At 35.7% G+C, this 15,794-nt stretch overlaps 1 protein-coding gene across 3 annotated transcripts in view; it reads right to left on the bottom strand.

The window, feature by feature from the left end:
- Nucleotides 1–570: 570 nt before the first annotated feature.
- PIBF1 (progesterone immunomodulatory binding factor 1) overlaps nt 571–15,794 on the bottom strand; it is a 125,109-nt gene continuing 109,885 nt past the window's right edge. For 2 of the 3 annotated variants that reach the window (XM_075088231.1, XM_075088223.1), the window contains exons 17-18: nt 4,245–4,424; nt 571–1,956 (exon numbers count right to left, since the gene is read on the bottom strand). In XM_075088231.1, coding sequence (XP_074944332.1) covers nt 1,900–1,956; nt 4,245–4,424 — 237 coding nt within the window. In that variant the 3' untranslated portion in view covers nt 571–1,899. The remainder of the gene's footprint in view (nt 1,957–4,244; nt 4,425–15,794) is intronic. The other variant, XR_012659753.1, reaches the window with a different exon arrangement.

Below are 15,794 nucleotides of genomic sequence, written 5' to 3'. Positions count from 1 at the left end.
CCAGCCAGTACTGGCATATGGGGTTATTTCATCCTAGATGTGCAACCGCAGTTGCTTTTGTTGAACTTCACAAGGTTCTTGTTGACCCGATTTCCAACCTGTTGAAGTCCCTCCGAGATCCTGCCCTCCAGTGTATAGACTACACCCCCAAATCTGGTATTGCCTATGAACTTGCCAAGGGATGCTACTATTTGCCAGCTGCTGGTTGGACTTTGCATTCCTGATCACATTTCCTTGAGCTTGGTGTGTCACCTAATCTTCCACCCATTTTATAGTCCACACCTCACCAATTTGTCTATAAGGGTACTCTAGGAGAACAAATTGTAAATACTTAAGATTCCAACTAGTATCTTGCCTAAAATAGCTCGCAGTCCCTCTAGATAATACCATTCATTAATTATTGGTGATAACAGACAAACAGGATACTCTGGGAAGTTAAACTATGGACTGTGAATCATATAAAATATCTATTACAAACTACAAAATTAGTATCTGCATATGGGAGCTGTTTCACATGAAGGACATGTTAATGATTCTATTCACATAAAAATACAAGTTAGATAAAACCCTAGACTTCAGGAAACCAAAGTTTATTCAGGAATGTCTGCACAGATAGGTTTGTGAGCCCAGTGAACACCAGTTAGTCTAATAAAACATATTAGCTCTGTCTACACACTTGGCCTCCCTTACTCACAGAATGATAATTTTAATCCTGTGATGTGCAACTGCTAGTGTTTTGACCTCACTCTCTCAGAATTGTAAAAAAAATTAATAAAGACAATGAGGCTTATCTGGAGCAGAGGAAATCTTGTTGTGCTTTAAAGTGCTGTTTGGAAAATGAAGAAAAGTGTATCTAGGAATCATAAGCTGGATATAGCTCAATATTACACAGTAAATAATTATTGTTCATGTCCAGGTAGTAACAATGAATCAGTGGAAGAGATATTGTCAAGGAAAAAGGAGGTACAAAAAAGGAGCTTCCTCTTAAATGAAATCTGAGCAATGTTTTCAGTACATGGTCACTTAAACAATATCATCTATATTTATGTTATATATAGAAACGTACCCTATGCAGTCAAAAGTGCTTTATATTAGAGACCTTTTCTATAGTCTAAATAGATGGTGGAATGGAATAAATAAGTAGGCTGTGTTCGTGGAAGATGGGGCTTATTTTCGTACAATTAAATATGGCAAGTTACCCATTTCACCATTACATGCTACGGTACTCGCACATCATAGTTCTATTTTTATTGTTACACTGATGTAGCTATACCAGAGCAAGTGTATCTAGTCCATTAAGTATCAGTGCTGATAATTAAGATGCATTTTATTCCTTCTTTAGAATATTTTTAATGCCTTTTTGGTAGAACAAATTACATCAAATGACAAACCATACAAATCAAGGCTGATAAGAAATTCATTTTTTTCCACCTGATATGAATTTCCTTCATAGAAAGTACTATATAGTCTGATGCTAACTCATGTATATTTTAAAAATTTCTATGAGCCAGAATAGTTGCACAAAATGTGGCATGAAACACAGGGTCCAAGAAAAACAATATTAAAAAGCTGAAATATGCATTAATTTGAACGCTCTGAATAACACACCCTTTAACTGCTCAGATTATAAATGTGTACAATACGCTAGTGTTTATTTATCTTTTAAAATTCAAGTATGTTAGTAAAATCTTTGCATGCATTATTCTCACACATTTTATTCACACAACAGATCTAAAAATTATTTTATGAAGCATAAGGTCATTTGACAGGTATAAAAGGACAGTTCAGAAAAGGAACAGCTGTTTGCTTTTATGGTGAAAAGGGCATCATTATGGTGAAAATAACTTTCTTCAAAGAAAAGCTCCCCAAAGGATTATTTTGAAAAATTTTGGAAAAATCCTATGGTGATGTTTTCTTCTGCAGTTTCTTGTACCATACAGGTGCCTCTTTATTTGTCTGTAAAATAAAGAATGCTTTAATTGTGAGACAGTGAAAGTCAGAAGAAAGACATGCAATCTACAGTAAAGTCTCTTTCCTTTCTGTGTAGTTCACAGTGATTTTTGAGTTCTTTGCTTAAATGCAAAGAAATTAAAAACAAGACTATCCATTTAAGGTTATTATTACTACATATATGTATTAAAACCTCCCTATTTGTAGGTTATAAAAAGCAGATTATGCAGTAAGAAGTAAATGATTTGTTTTAAAATATCACAATGAAAACATGCATCAGCTGTGCCATAAATAGGTTTCATTGGAAATAGCATCATCTGACTTCCCCATTTAAGAAGGGGACGGAACTTTGAAAAGAGATCTGAGGTGTGTTGTAATTGACCAACACTTTAATGCAGAAATATAGTTCTTAAAGAGCTATAATTAAAAACAAAAGAATTCAGCAGTTTTCTGACAGTGTAGAAAGTATTTTAATTGCAGAGAATTATCTGTGAGCAACTTTGCCTTGCCTTCATAATCCTATGGGCTACTGCTACACAGTCAGGATGGCATGACATTCTTGTGGCAAATTCAGTGGTTGCTTCTATAGAGAAATAAAACTAAAGAAATGAAGGTGGAACAAGGTAAGGACTATTCTGCTTTCAGGGTCAGGTATAATCTCTTGCATTAGTGAGTACTCTTTTGTCTGTTGTCCCTAAACTTGTCCCTTTCTAGTTCTGTTTCTGTCTGCCCTCTATTCGTTCTTTCCTCCAAGACTTAATAACTGTTCAATTTAAAAATTAACTTTATTCAGCTGGCCTTGTGGTGGGGGTTCTCATCACATTTTGATCTCCATCTTTCTCTCATTTTGAAGAGTTCAGTTACAAAAATAAATCTGCTCTATTTGTGCAAGCTTTTAAAATTCTAGAAATTGACCTAAATTGGCATGATTTTCACAGGACAACTAACTTCTTTTCCCATCTAAGAAGAAACCCTGCCATCTGCCCATTTCAGTTCCCTACTCCAATGTCTGAAAAGGCTAGTATTTTTCAAAGGGAAATTGGTCACAATATCTAAACGTAAAAGCATTTTTTCTAGATCCCTACCCCATTTCTATATCCCTAAGTAAGACAGGACAGATTAAACATTGAATCATCTACCTAAAACACAACCTAATTGTTAGCTCTCATTTTGGCTCTGTTTTGGATTACTGAATAGCTCTGTCAAAGACAAAGTTTGGGCAATATGATTTAGCACTACCGAAAGGACTCTGGATGAGATAACACTGGGTATGCCTGTGTTTAGTTTCATAACACTATCCTAGCAAATGTTGAACCCATAAAATCCGTGATATCCTCACATCATGTCTAAGAGATGCAACCATTTCCTACATTTTGTATTATAAAAAGAGTATCCGATGTGCTGCAATGCAAACCTCATATTGTTTAAGACACTGAATTTTAAAGTCTCCACCAGGAAATAAAAAAAAAAAAAAAGAAAAAAATTATATAGATGCATTTTTGGACCAAAATAGCAAAAGCACATATGCTATGCAGTGTGGGTACAACCAGTCTACCCTAGAGAAAGGTAGCCTCAAGAAGTGTAAATAATAGTCATGATTTGTTTTGCGATTCAGCATTGCAACTTGGCTCTTGTAAATTTATCAGTTCAGACACAGTCATAGTCAGAAACTTCTAAACCATTTTCATGAAGCTTTCAAATACTATAGGCACAAAATCTGAAGCAGGCCACTTGAAGTATTTAAATCCAAGCATTTAGTTTCTAAAGGAATAAAACAGGGTTTTATAATATCAGGTATCCTTAGTAATAGAAGTGATATCAATTCTGGGTAAGTATTTTTATAAATATTTAGATATATATGTGCACACACATTAATATAATTATATACATGAATATAAGTATACAGAAATACACCTATTTCCTCACTCCTGTTCCTCAATATATATATACACACACAAACACACTCAACTCATGCACGAGCAGGGTAGATTTAAAATTGTATAGAGAGTCTCTGGCTATTAAAATTTTGCTAACCACTCTTCATTCAGTGATATAATGGCAATTAAAAAAAAAAATCTAGCTTGCTGTAAACTTACGATGTCAAAGCTACCAAATAGCTAAACAACATCATAAACTGTACCTTATCTCCTCAGCATTGACCATTCCAAATAGAGAGCTGCAAGTATTCAGCAGAATTAATTATACATATCCTTGAAGCATGAACCCACATTTTTCTTTTTAAAAAGTGAATTATCAGAAAAGTTTATGGCACTTAATCTTATCATAGTACTTACAAATAATGTTGGCTTTGGTGTAAATATATTTTCTTCTTCATGTTCTGGCAGCAGTTTTAGTGAAGGGTTTGATTTGTTTTTTGCAGTCACACTTCTCACATCAATGTGAGACTGAGGCAAACTTTGTTCATAGCGTTTACCATGTAGAGTAATTAGAATCTGTTTCATTGTGGCTAGTTCCTATAAAACCACAAAAGAACAATGCTAAGTTATTCAGTAAAATTACATTTGAACCTATTAAATATTTATTTGTTAGTGATAAATTTATATTTACCAAACTAAATGTGTAAGTAGATCAGTAAACCTAACAAGCATGAACATATACTTGCCGTAATGAATAACTTTACTAATTGGACACTAGTAAAAGCAAGAAAATAAAAAAGGCACATAGGATTTATACGAATCAAATTTTGTATTGTTTAAAGGCTGTAAAAGAGAACATTTACTGTGTAATAAGGAACCCACTATTTCTATTAACGTAAGCTTCAATTTAAAAGAATTCTTTTGAATGTTTTGTCAGGCTGAGGGAGTTTACATATCTAATTTGAATGACTGTGACAAATTGTACTTTTGAGCGCTAGGTCTTGCACAGAAGTATGACAAATACTTTACTAGAAATATATTATGTGTCTTTATATCCAGATCTGAAAAAAAACCCCCAATGAAAAACCTTAAGAGGTCCTACAGCAAAAGTGGGATCGGAGTGGAATAGAAATTTCGCGAAAAATGGAAGTTCCAACATGGAAAAAGAAAACCAAGAGCATATAGAAATGCAGACTTTTTTTGATGTTCTGATGATTTGCTTTCTAAACAATTTGGAATAATTAAAAAAGTAACCTTTTCACACTACCTAGCTGAACAAAACAGATTATTCAAAATGAACAGTAGAGGAAGAAAGGGAAAAAACACTATTTTGTTACTTTAACTGGTCATGCTCTTTTGTCACCTTGCATCACCTAGTGCCTAACATTCGCTCCCCCTACATGTACTGGGTGTAATTACTATAAAACAAGTTACAGAATTTAAAGCATTATTTATTATTTATTGCACTATTATTATTTAGAGCATTCATTATTGCAGAACTAGAACAGCAAGGTCAATAGAAAAGCCTTTCAAAGTAAATTTTAAGACAATTTTACATTTTTTAAACAATGTTTTTGCTTGCTTTTTACAAATGCTGTTGTCTTCAATAAGCAATAGTGTTAATGTATTAGCGTTCTATATAATTAACATACTATTTTATCTCTCAGCCAGAGCAGGGTAACTCGTATTTATAGCTGAATGACAAACATTTGTTATAGCTTACCTATTTCTTAATACTTGCCAGAAAACTACATTGATGCACATTCTATTTCAATTACATTATTAGTAACGAGTTAAAAAAAAACCCTCAGCCTTTTAAAACATTCCTGCCATATACCTTCTCTCTGTCCACTGCTGCCTTTAATACAAGGTACAAAGTCAAAAGAACCATGTGGTTGCCTTTAAATTATCCCACACTAACTCAAGTTATATGAATGTGTGTTACACTCCACAGACCAGCTTTATCAAGTGTACAAATTGTTCTTGTATCTCAGTCATTTAATATTAACTATTTGCATAATTCAGCCATGTGTGGTGGCATGTTCAAACAGCATGACTGCAGAGCAGCTGTTTAAAAGGACTGCATAGCTGATGCCAACATGTTTTTCAAAGTTGTGAACTCTGCAAAGATGTTGCCAAAGCGACACATAGACAGAATTTCTTGATGAAAATAACTCAAGCAAGTATACAGCAAATAAATACACCATCACAGGAGATTAAATTGTCCCTAAACAATGTTTTGACATTAACAAGTGCTGTTCCTATACTTAAACTGCGTTATTCTGTGGACCAAATAGTTGCATGTTTGAACAAGGCAAAACCCAAAAACTGTCATGCAGATTTATTTCAGAAACAAGAGTTGAAACCTGTATATGTAGGGTCAAATTCTCTTGTGTCAAGATCCACTCGGCAGCCTGAGGTCTTCTCTCCTTCACAGAATCTGTCCTGTACTTGACAGCCCTGTCTGTTTTCAGACTTGGAATAGGCTCTGGAGAGTCAGCTCTCACATGAGCTTCCCCTGTGAAAGGAGAATTCTCTAATGTGTAGCTATGGGAAGGAATGACAGGGAGTGGGGATGACAAATTAGCCCACAACGAATAAATTATTTTAGCATCACAGCCAAATTTATCATGAGAATTCAGCTGACGTTGCCTTAATATTTGTTCTAAAAACCTTCCACATTTAGTGAGAAAGACCTTAACAAACTTGGCAAAACAGCACAGGAAAGACTGAATCCAATAGAATCATTGGTATGTGTACTGCTAAACAAGAAAAGAAAATTGGCCCAACACATTTGCAAGAGGTTTACTGTTTCAACCAAGGAAATGCTGAAAACAAAGTTCTGTCTTGAACTGCATTAATTTTACCCATCTCTTTAGACTTCTCTTACCTTCACTTTTAAATTCTAAACAAAGAGTCATTAGCAGTACCTGCTACTGTTAGCGTACTACTGTGATTCAATATTTTCCAGTCCTAAAAACTGGCAAGTTGGTCTAGAAAGCTAGCAAGGAAAAAGAAGCTCTGGAGATTGTGCTTAGCAGAAATATGTGAACTTGTTCCAGTGTGAATGTGACCTTGAGAAAAAAGGGGAAAGTAGGTATACAGTTCAAAATGGATGGGAAGAATCTTTTGTGCAGAAGGACATGTATTAGTTTCAGGATAAGCTACGTAAAGGAAGATGTGAAGAGAAACAGATGGTTAAAATTTTTATAAATTTCTACCATGTAAAGTCCATAGTCCTATGTCCAGGCAGAACTGTGCAAATTGTTTACTTACAGTATTCACTTCAGTTACTCAGTGCACTGTAGAAACAGTGTTGCTAAAGCTCTGCATGTCCCAATTTCTCTGTGGAGGTATTTGGTCCTTGCCACGCTGGCTCCTGGACGAATAAGCAAGCCATGCTATGCAGGCTGTGTGTCACTGTTGAGGCTTCCAGGTCCAAGAGCTTTGGACAGCCAGACAGCAATCCTCCTTGGGAGGACTATGAGTACTGACGCCTCTGAGTGGATTCACCCAGTTCCTCTCTGTGCTGGCTTTACAGCTTTGGTCTCACTGTCCCGAACTTTAGGAACACAAGCACTCGCTCCCCGCTTACACAATATTCTGTGGGGATGTGGCAGTGCAGATACATGGAAAACAATGCAGTAAGAAAAGGTGGGTTAAAATGAAACAAGGAAAAAAATTAAAGTGTGCAGCTGCTGGCACAAACCCACTGTTTATGGACAGTAAGAATCACCCATCAAACAAGTATCAGGGCTATACTCTATTATTAAATACTTTGAAAGTCTGTCCACAGAAACCCGATAAATTTTTGTTAACGATGCTAATCTGCTCTGCCTACCAGCACAAATGACAAAAAAAACAAAGTAATGAGCTGTGTGACACATTAAGTAGGATTTAACTCAAGCTTATAACACCTAAATTTATGTGTCTAAACTTAAGTATCTACAGATGAGCCAGGAATCTAGTTTTCCATTACAGACAGCGTGGCTTGGAAAGTAATTCAGCTCATTCAGAAGTAGACACCTATTGGTGTGTTGGCTAAATTGTGTTATAACAACACTACCCCTATTGACTAGGCTGCTATTGACTATAAAGCAAAGTAAGATGCTTACCTCACCGCAGACACCTCCATTTAGATACCTAAATTTAGTTGTCATAAGCTGAATCCATTTCTCACCTCACTCTCCTTATCATTTACTTTTCTCAGCCTTCGACTTCACCTAAAACGACTTTCATCCTGAAGAGCCAATGTGCAATCATAATTCCCCTTGCACACATATCTGAAGTATCGAATTGCTGTTATAAAGAACTGCAGTTTTAGAACGGGCATTCACACCACAGATTGTCTATTCGTGTAAGTTTTCCTAAACGTATGTAGGTTTGTACTTTAGAACAATCTACCATCCTGTATTCCACTTACTCATGCACATTAATTCACATTTAATAAAGATTACTTGAACTATAAAAGAATCATTGAAACTTTTGCATACATAACCAGAAAGTAGCTGGAATTCAAAATAAGTGATTAGAATGAAAGGCCTGAGAACAATGGGAGCAATGTAGCAGGAGGTGAGGTACGGTAACATGTACTGCATTGTAAATAGCATCAGAAGAACTTACTTGCTTATTTAAATTTATTTTTGCTACTGTGATGCCCAACAACCTTAGTTATAAATAGCAAAAGCAATTTTGTGTGCCAGTACACAGAGAAAGAGATATTTAGGTACAGATAGGATAGGAAACTGATCTTTTCCTGATGTTCATTAATTAAAATGTCTTCTGTTCTGGGATTCTTCCCTAATTGTACCTTGTTAATTTAATAGGTTGAATGCTACCAGTGCTGCTGTTGTGGAACTCTTGCAGTCTGCAAAAACTGTGCATCATATTAAAACCATCAAGCTTTAAAACCGTGTTAAAGGAACCGAACCGAACCAAAGAAATGTCAATCATTTTGAAAAGGTAAAGTAAAAAAGGCAAAAGAGTTGGATGCTAATTGCTCATATTACTTCTATTTCAGAAGAATCTGAGATTCTTATGATGATGTTTGATCTTGAAGCAATTAAAAATAAGTTATACTTTATTTAAAATTGTTTTTACATGTTTATTATGGATAATTGAAATACTTCAAAAAAAATGGAGATCAGCTTGGGAATAAGAAGGATAAAATTTGATTCCTTCAACTAGCTATGCAACTAGACGATAGAGACTAGGAAATGCAAAAATAAGGCATGCAGCAATATAAAACATAAATGTATTTTGAGTTATAGATACTATAAAGGGATCTCTATTAACATTGGGTTTGTTGTCCTTGATACATGCTCAAACATACATGTACCAGAAAAGCATCTTACATTTTGCTAATTCGGTACTACAAAAATTCAGAATTAGTATAATAGTAAGTATTATAACAAAATCATAACATACCTAATCAAAACAAAATGAAAAAGAATTGCCTGACGTGGAAAATGATTGAGGCATAAAAAGGAATGCTGTTTCATCAAGTAAATAATTGATGAAGTGTATGAAAAAATTCCTACATTGTGCACAACAGACACTTATCAAGTTAGTAATTCCATTTCTTTTCAGTGGATTGTCAACAAGTATAAAGATTTTTCTTCTTACGTTCTCTGTCATGTAACTATAATCAAAGCAAGAATGAATCCTCTCTGTGCACTCAAAAGCTTGCAAAGGCACTTAACATTATATATGTGTGTCTATAATTATAATAAATGTCTAAATTTATATAAGCAGTTAAAATTATATGTATTTATATATCATGCTCTGGAAGCAGATGCAAAATAACAGTCTCAAAAAAAAGCAACTGGCTTACAGGAATCAATCAATTACATAAATGTCGATTCTTACGATCTTATGGCAGGGATGTCTTGCACTTTCAAATAACCTTAATCAATGAACTTAATAAGAAACTTTACATAGATCAAACTGAACGATTGGAAATACTCCGTAGGAGGAGACATCTACCTTTTTGGCCTCAGGATAATTAATCCTGATGGTAAATTTAATGTTTTTTCATATCACTAAAATCATCACCGAAGACAATGGGTGTCAGCTCCATCTGGCTCCTTCCTCATGCAGTAAAGCCCCCGGGTACTGCACCCCGATAAATAGCCTCTAAAGCAAAAGTGACCCTAAAAATAGTATGTACGGTTAACTGAACCTTTACGATGACAAACACTATTCTACTTTTAGCCTTACATATAGAATTTAGGATTGCAAACTTCACCTTGGATTACAGGTCCATTTTGAAGGAGAGAACTTGCGTTGTGGAAGCTGAACAAGAAATTTCTGTCCTAGGAAATGTATCAGGTTCTGGCAGAATCAATGAATTCTGATGACTGACAAGTGTTTCCAGAGAAGAAAACAGCATAAATTCCCAGTAAAAGAATGGAAACACACAAAAGGCACTAAATACTATGATCTTTAAACAAAAAAACCCCACAATTTCACTGAAAAAAACCAGAAAAATCAGCTGAAGGAGGGATAAAATCAGAGGTTTGCCTCCCTCAAAGGTGCTGATCAAAACTTAAGGTGTCTCAGAATTTGTGAGTCAAGCACTAGGATGATAATTTTTAGATATGTCCCCCCACCCCCAATCTGTAAGTCTTCTGTACTGCTAGAGTAAAGCACGTATGTTCAGGACCTCCTTTGGAAAGCTTGTATTCCTCACTTGAACTGCCATATGGTCCCCATGTGGTTAAATTATAACTCAAAATAAAAATATGTCTGGGGAAACTTGAGAGATTACAGCACTGTCTTTAGGTCCAAGAACAGTTAACTGTACAGCCCCCCCTTGTACAGAGGGGACCGGACAAAAAATTGCTTCACAAGAGACTTCATGTACTACACCTTGAGTCCAGAGATTGGACTCTTGTCAATGTGGGAGCCAAACAGCAGGTTTGAGTTTAGCAGTCTGGTGACTATTTGGGCTACGTTACCTTCTAAAACAACAACAACAATAAAACAATAGCTATGATAGAACATGCAAGTGAGGGAAGACAGCCGTACGGGGATGAAAAACATGTTCGTGCTAAGTCAATCCATTCTGTCTTCACATGCACGTATCCTCCCATTTAGGCAGCTATTGTAGTCTTCAAACAACAAGTCAGCACAGGGTAAAGCAGAGTTCAGAAAATGAGGTTATGGGTATGTTAAAGAATACTGATTTGAGAAACCTAAACCGGCATTTAGGAAGGCTATATCCATTTAGTAGTGTTTTGTAAAGAGCACATTTCAGAAATGATTTCTCAGTCTCTCAAGAATTACAAGTACATGTTCAATATACAAATGTTCTTCGGAGGATTCAGAGGAAAAAAAAAAATTTTATACTTCCCATAACTCCTTCTTGAGAGAAAGTGATCTCAATCTAATAAAGGGTAGGGCAGGGTGGTTCAGAAGGACCTGTCTTCACAGTTTGTCTCAGGGTGTTCAGTAGGGTCAAGCTTGATGGGCATATAAGGTGATGGTAGAGAAAATACTAAGAATATTGTCCTCTATGAACTCTGTGCATTTTCTCTCTTGGATCCCTCTTAGATTCCTACTGTGATTTTCTGTGAAAGTAAAAGTATATTAAAAATAAAGTTGTATCATTTAACAGCTAAGACGGAGAAGTATCTTTGTGAGAACTCTGGTTGGAGTTCAGCTTTGGAACAAATAACCAGATACTTGGTTGGACTTCCTCATGTTGACCTTTAGGTATCTTCAGTAATAATATTTAAATCTAGGCAAACTAGCTTGTCTGATTCCTCTTTAGAGCTGTTGGTGAGAAGTTCAGAGGTTACAATTAATTTTGTCGATTTTAGATAAGGATATGGTAAATCACACCATAATAGTGCCTGGTTTTCTTTACTGACTACAAATCCCTAGACAATTTTCAGATGTAGACATCTACACTCTAGATTTTTAAAATGAGGCAAGATCCATCTCTGCTGCTTTGTCACTTGAGTTGACAAATGACTTCTCAGATCATCTTTACACTGGTAGTACTCTTTCATATCACTGGAGTTCACCAGTCACAATGGAGGTAAACAAATGGAGCCTTCTGTACAGATTGTTGGCATAGAACATCAAGCCACTGACATTTCTGGAGAACAACAGACCAGAGGACTGAAAGAGAACCTGGTTCCACCTTTCAACATATGCAATGACTTGCACACAGCACTTAGAAGAAAAAGGGTGAGTATAGTACTCTAACTTTGGAGTACACTTAAAGAAAGGAGACGTATATGTGTCATTACCAAGGAATGAGATTCTTGAGCAAAAGTGGCATCTAGAATGTCTCCTCTTTAGAAGTACTGACGATTCACACAAAGAATTATTTTAGAACTGTTCTTCATGGTTTTTATTTCTGCCAAACAGCTAGAGACATGCTGCAGAAGGGCTATAGCCTATAACCTGGAATGAATTATTTGTTTCCCTTTTTTGGCTGAAAAGGGAAAAAAGACCAACTCTAATAGCACAGAATTAACAACACTGGACATTAATATTGATGATGACAAAGTGTGAAATAGTAGAAAGACACTACAGAAGCTCCATTTTGACGCGGCAGCAAAATGAAGCAAATGGTAAGCCAGTCCATTCCACTATTTATGACTGCAGATGGACAGGATGCAGAGCAGGAATGGTGCGAATTCAGCTTCAACAGTGGAATGTTCTGGGCTTGTGCCTATCAGGAATAGAACCTACATGTATAACAGAGCTGAAAGGAGATTTTTAACAACAACCTATGCCATTAAGAAAACATCACAAATCATGGTTTAATCCCTCACGTAAGGCAGTGTGTATGTGACAGTTGCATCATCAGTTGCAGCTGTACTGGAAATATGAGAAGTCAGCAAGAATTCTGGTGTGAGATTTGCACACATGGTCGTCTTCGGCATATGAATACACATTGTAAGGCGGGAAACTGGAAGACAGTATGAAATGTCCTGATCGAACAAGTGAACCTGATAACTGGGTGGTGGAAAGATGCCCGACCATAGGCAGGATGTTGATAGCTTCTCTGTGGTACACTTAATTCAGGAGTTCTCTATATCCCAGTGTGTATAAAAAAAATGAACTGACAGATCTGTGACTATATGGTTCAACAAACTATACATTAAAACTGTGGCAATAATAAAATGTCCCAGTCCTTGCAGTGAACAGCTTCTGTCCTTTTAGATACATAAAAATCTCTGCCTATTTCAGCTTTATCTTAAATTTGCTCTTAACAGTTAATTCTTTCTAACTTCTTAAGAAAAATAGGAACTAATTTGTCTCATAATTCAGAACCTTCATGTCAAATTCTGAAAGCTTTTTTTCCCACTTCTTGTATTGAAGATCAGAAATATATCTGCAGTTATAACTAGGAACAAATCCCCAAATATTTTTTTAATCTGAGCCATTGTGACATTCATTTAGTCAGATTCAAGTTTAATAAAAAGTGTGCTTTCCTGAGTAAGTTCTACTTACAAGAAACAGATGCTATAAATGCTCATATGTCAAAACAGCCTTATGTGCATAAATTATTATGGAGATGTTCCTGTATTTTCTGAGGGTAACATTTTAGTTTGAATCTGTCTTTGGTACTTCTTAGAGAGTATTTAAATCCACTTTCCATTTGGAAACATTCAAATGCTACCATAAAGTGATCAAAACTAAAATTTTTACACAGCTGGATAAGCAACAGAACGTGATGGGAATATTCATAGCCAATACAGGAAAAATTAATATTACAGAACATCAGTTAAGTGTTCAGAAAATCCGAACAATTTCAGATTGTTCAACAGCCAACAATTCCTTGTTTAAATGTTTATGTCTTTAACTGATTCTGGCTCTCTCAAAAACATGTAATTTAAAATACACATACCCGCTCCATCCCATAATCCATAAATAAGTTTCATTTTGCCTACGAAACTTCCTGTTTCTGAGAACAAAAACCGTATTTATATTTACATTAACTGACATCACTAAACCCTGTGTGATTATCATTGTTTCTAAGATTCTTTAAAAAAAAAATTGCTGAGTAGAAATCACCATTTAGTACCCAATCGTCCATTTAGTACCCAATTGTTTAGTGTAAACCACTGCAAATGGAAAGGTAATTCTTTAAAGAATATATATGAAAACTAGTAAGACATTCTGAATAATACAGCTCCAAGAACGAATGTACCCAGCTGTTCCTCTTCCTAAATTCCAGTCCTTCCTCTTCCTAAATTCAGTACTATTTGGGATTCAAGTTTTATTAAAGCTTGGCAGCAACATATAGATAACAAAAATGACAAATACTGCTTAGGAGCATATTTTTCCTTGTAAAAAATGAGCCAGAAACTTCTCTACACTCCTTTAGCAATGTAAATGTCACTTTGTTTCTCCAAGCCTTAAGCTGAGAATAGCTCCGGGGCTTACTTGTGATGCAGAAATGTCCCTGTAATCTACTTAGAAAACATGCAGAACATTAATAGAAACTAGAATCTTGGAACATAAACGTAGCATAAGAAAAATGATAATTACTCTGTGGTTTAACATTTAAAAAGAGAGCTAAGCATTGTACATCAGCATTTTTTCATATAAAACAAGTTGCAGCACATAGATGAGCAGGAAGTAATTCACTTTAGAAACACAAATAATTTTGACATTATCGTGTACAATCTTTTACACAGAAAACAGGGGAGAGTGGAAGAGCTAGAGATTGTTTGAAGGCACCTGTTACCAATCACTTCTTTGCAGTTGTGTCTTCCCAACCCCTGCAGATACCCCTTCCTTCCCCTCTCTGCCAACAAAGCAGTTTTCTCCTTTTATCCACTGAGCTTCCACCCCTGATTAAACACGTACTGCCCTCCCCCTTATGACTCCAAAGCTTTTTATGAGGCTCTGAACTTCTCTCTACCTCTGTTTTTTGCAGATGGCAGCTGTTGCTACTCTCCAGGTTCCTAAACCCAACACGTTGGCTTTCTGTCCTAGGTTACTTATAGTCAATCTTCTTCAGCATAACTTAATTACAGCTAAGGATGGTATTAGCCATACTTGAAAGCATGACTAATAATGAAATGCTGAAAACTCATCTGGAATCCTCAAGGACATTGCTGAGATGGAATGAAACTGCGGGCTCGAGAATTTAGCAGTAAGGGACATTCCCCAAGGGGAATACAAAAGTAAGAAAGATAAACACGAGAATATAGGAGTAACTGGTCACAGTAAGGTAAAGCACAGATACTTCAGGTGACCTTGCTTCTCCTCAAAAGCACCTGTCTTTCACTTTTGTGGGCCAGATAACAGGATAACTATTGAGAAGTGGCAGGGTTCTGTGCAGGATACTGACATGAGAGGAATATGTGCAAGCACAGAGACTGCTAGATTCTCAGACACTGGAAACATTAAAATTTTGAAACAATGCCACAGAGTTGCAAACACTTCTGATAATTCACATGGCCATGTTTAAAGTCTAACATTCATCAAGATTTACATAAATCCTCGGGAACCTTGGCCTGATCATTTATAGAAGCTCTCTGAAAAACTCTTGGAGCCATTAACAAACTATGTACATCCTAATAGGACTAATTAATAGCTGTTCCTCCTTGATCAAAATGGATTCTCTCCAATCTTACACACACTTGGAAAATGCATTTGGCAACCATTTATTAAAAAACAAAACAAAACCAAACCAAAAAAAGAAGTCAGATTTTCTACATTTTAAACATAATGAAATAACTATTTTCTGTTCTGAATGTCACCTTTCTCTCTCATTTGTTCTGTCTTTTTCTCTATTCTTACTTATTACCTACACAATGCTGCCTTATGTTTATCTCCTCTTCTTGTATCCCATCACATCCTCTGTTTGCTTGGACTAAATAAGCTATACTTTTAACTCATTCACATAAGAGCTCCAGCCTGCTGCAATTTTTTTTCTCGTTTTTTTTCAGAAATTACAATATAAAAATATAAAATATCCATTCTACAGTTCAAATA

Source organism: Phalacrocorax aristotelis, chromosome 1 (genome assembly GCF_949628215.1).
Source record: "Phalacrocorax aristotelis chromosome 1, bGulAri2.1, whole genome shotgun sequence".
Taxonomy (NCBI): domain Eukaryota; kingdom Metazoa; phylum Chordata; class Aves; order Suliformes; family Phalacrocoracidae; genus Phalacrocorax; species Phalacrocorax aristotelis.
This window is presented reverse-complemented; position numbering and strand designations above follow the sequence as displayed.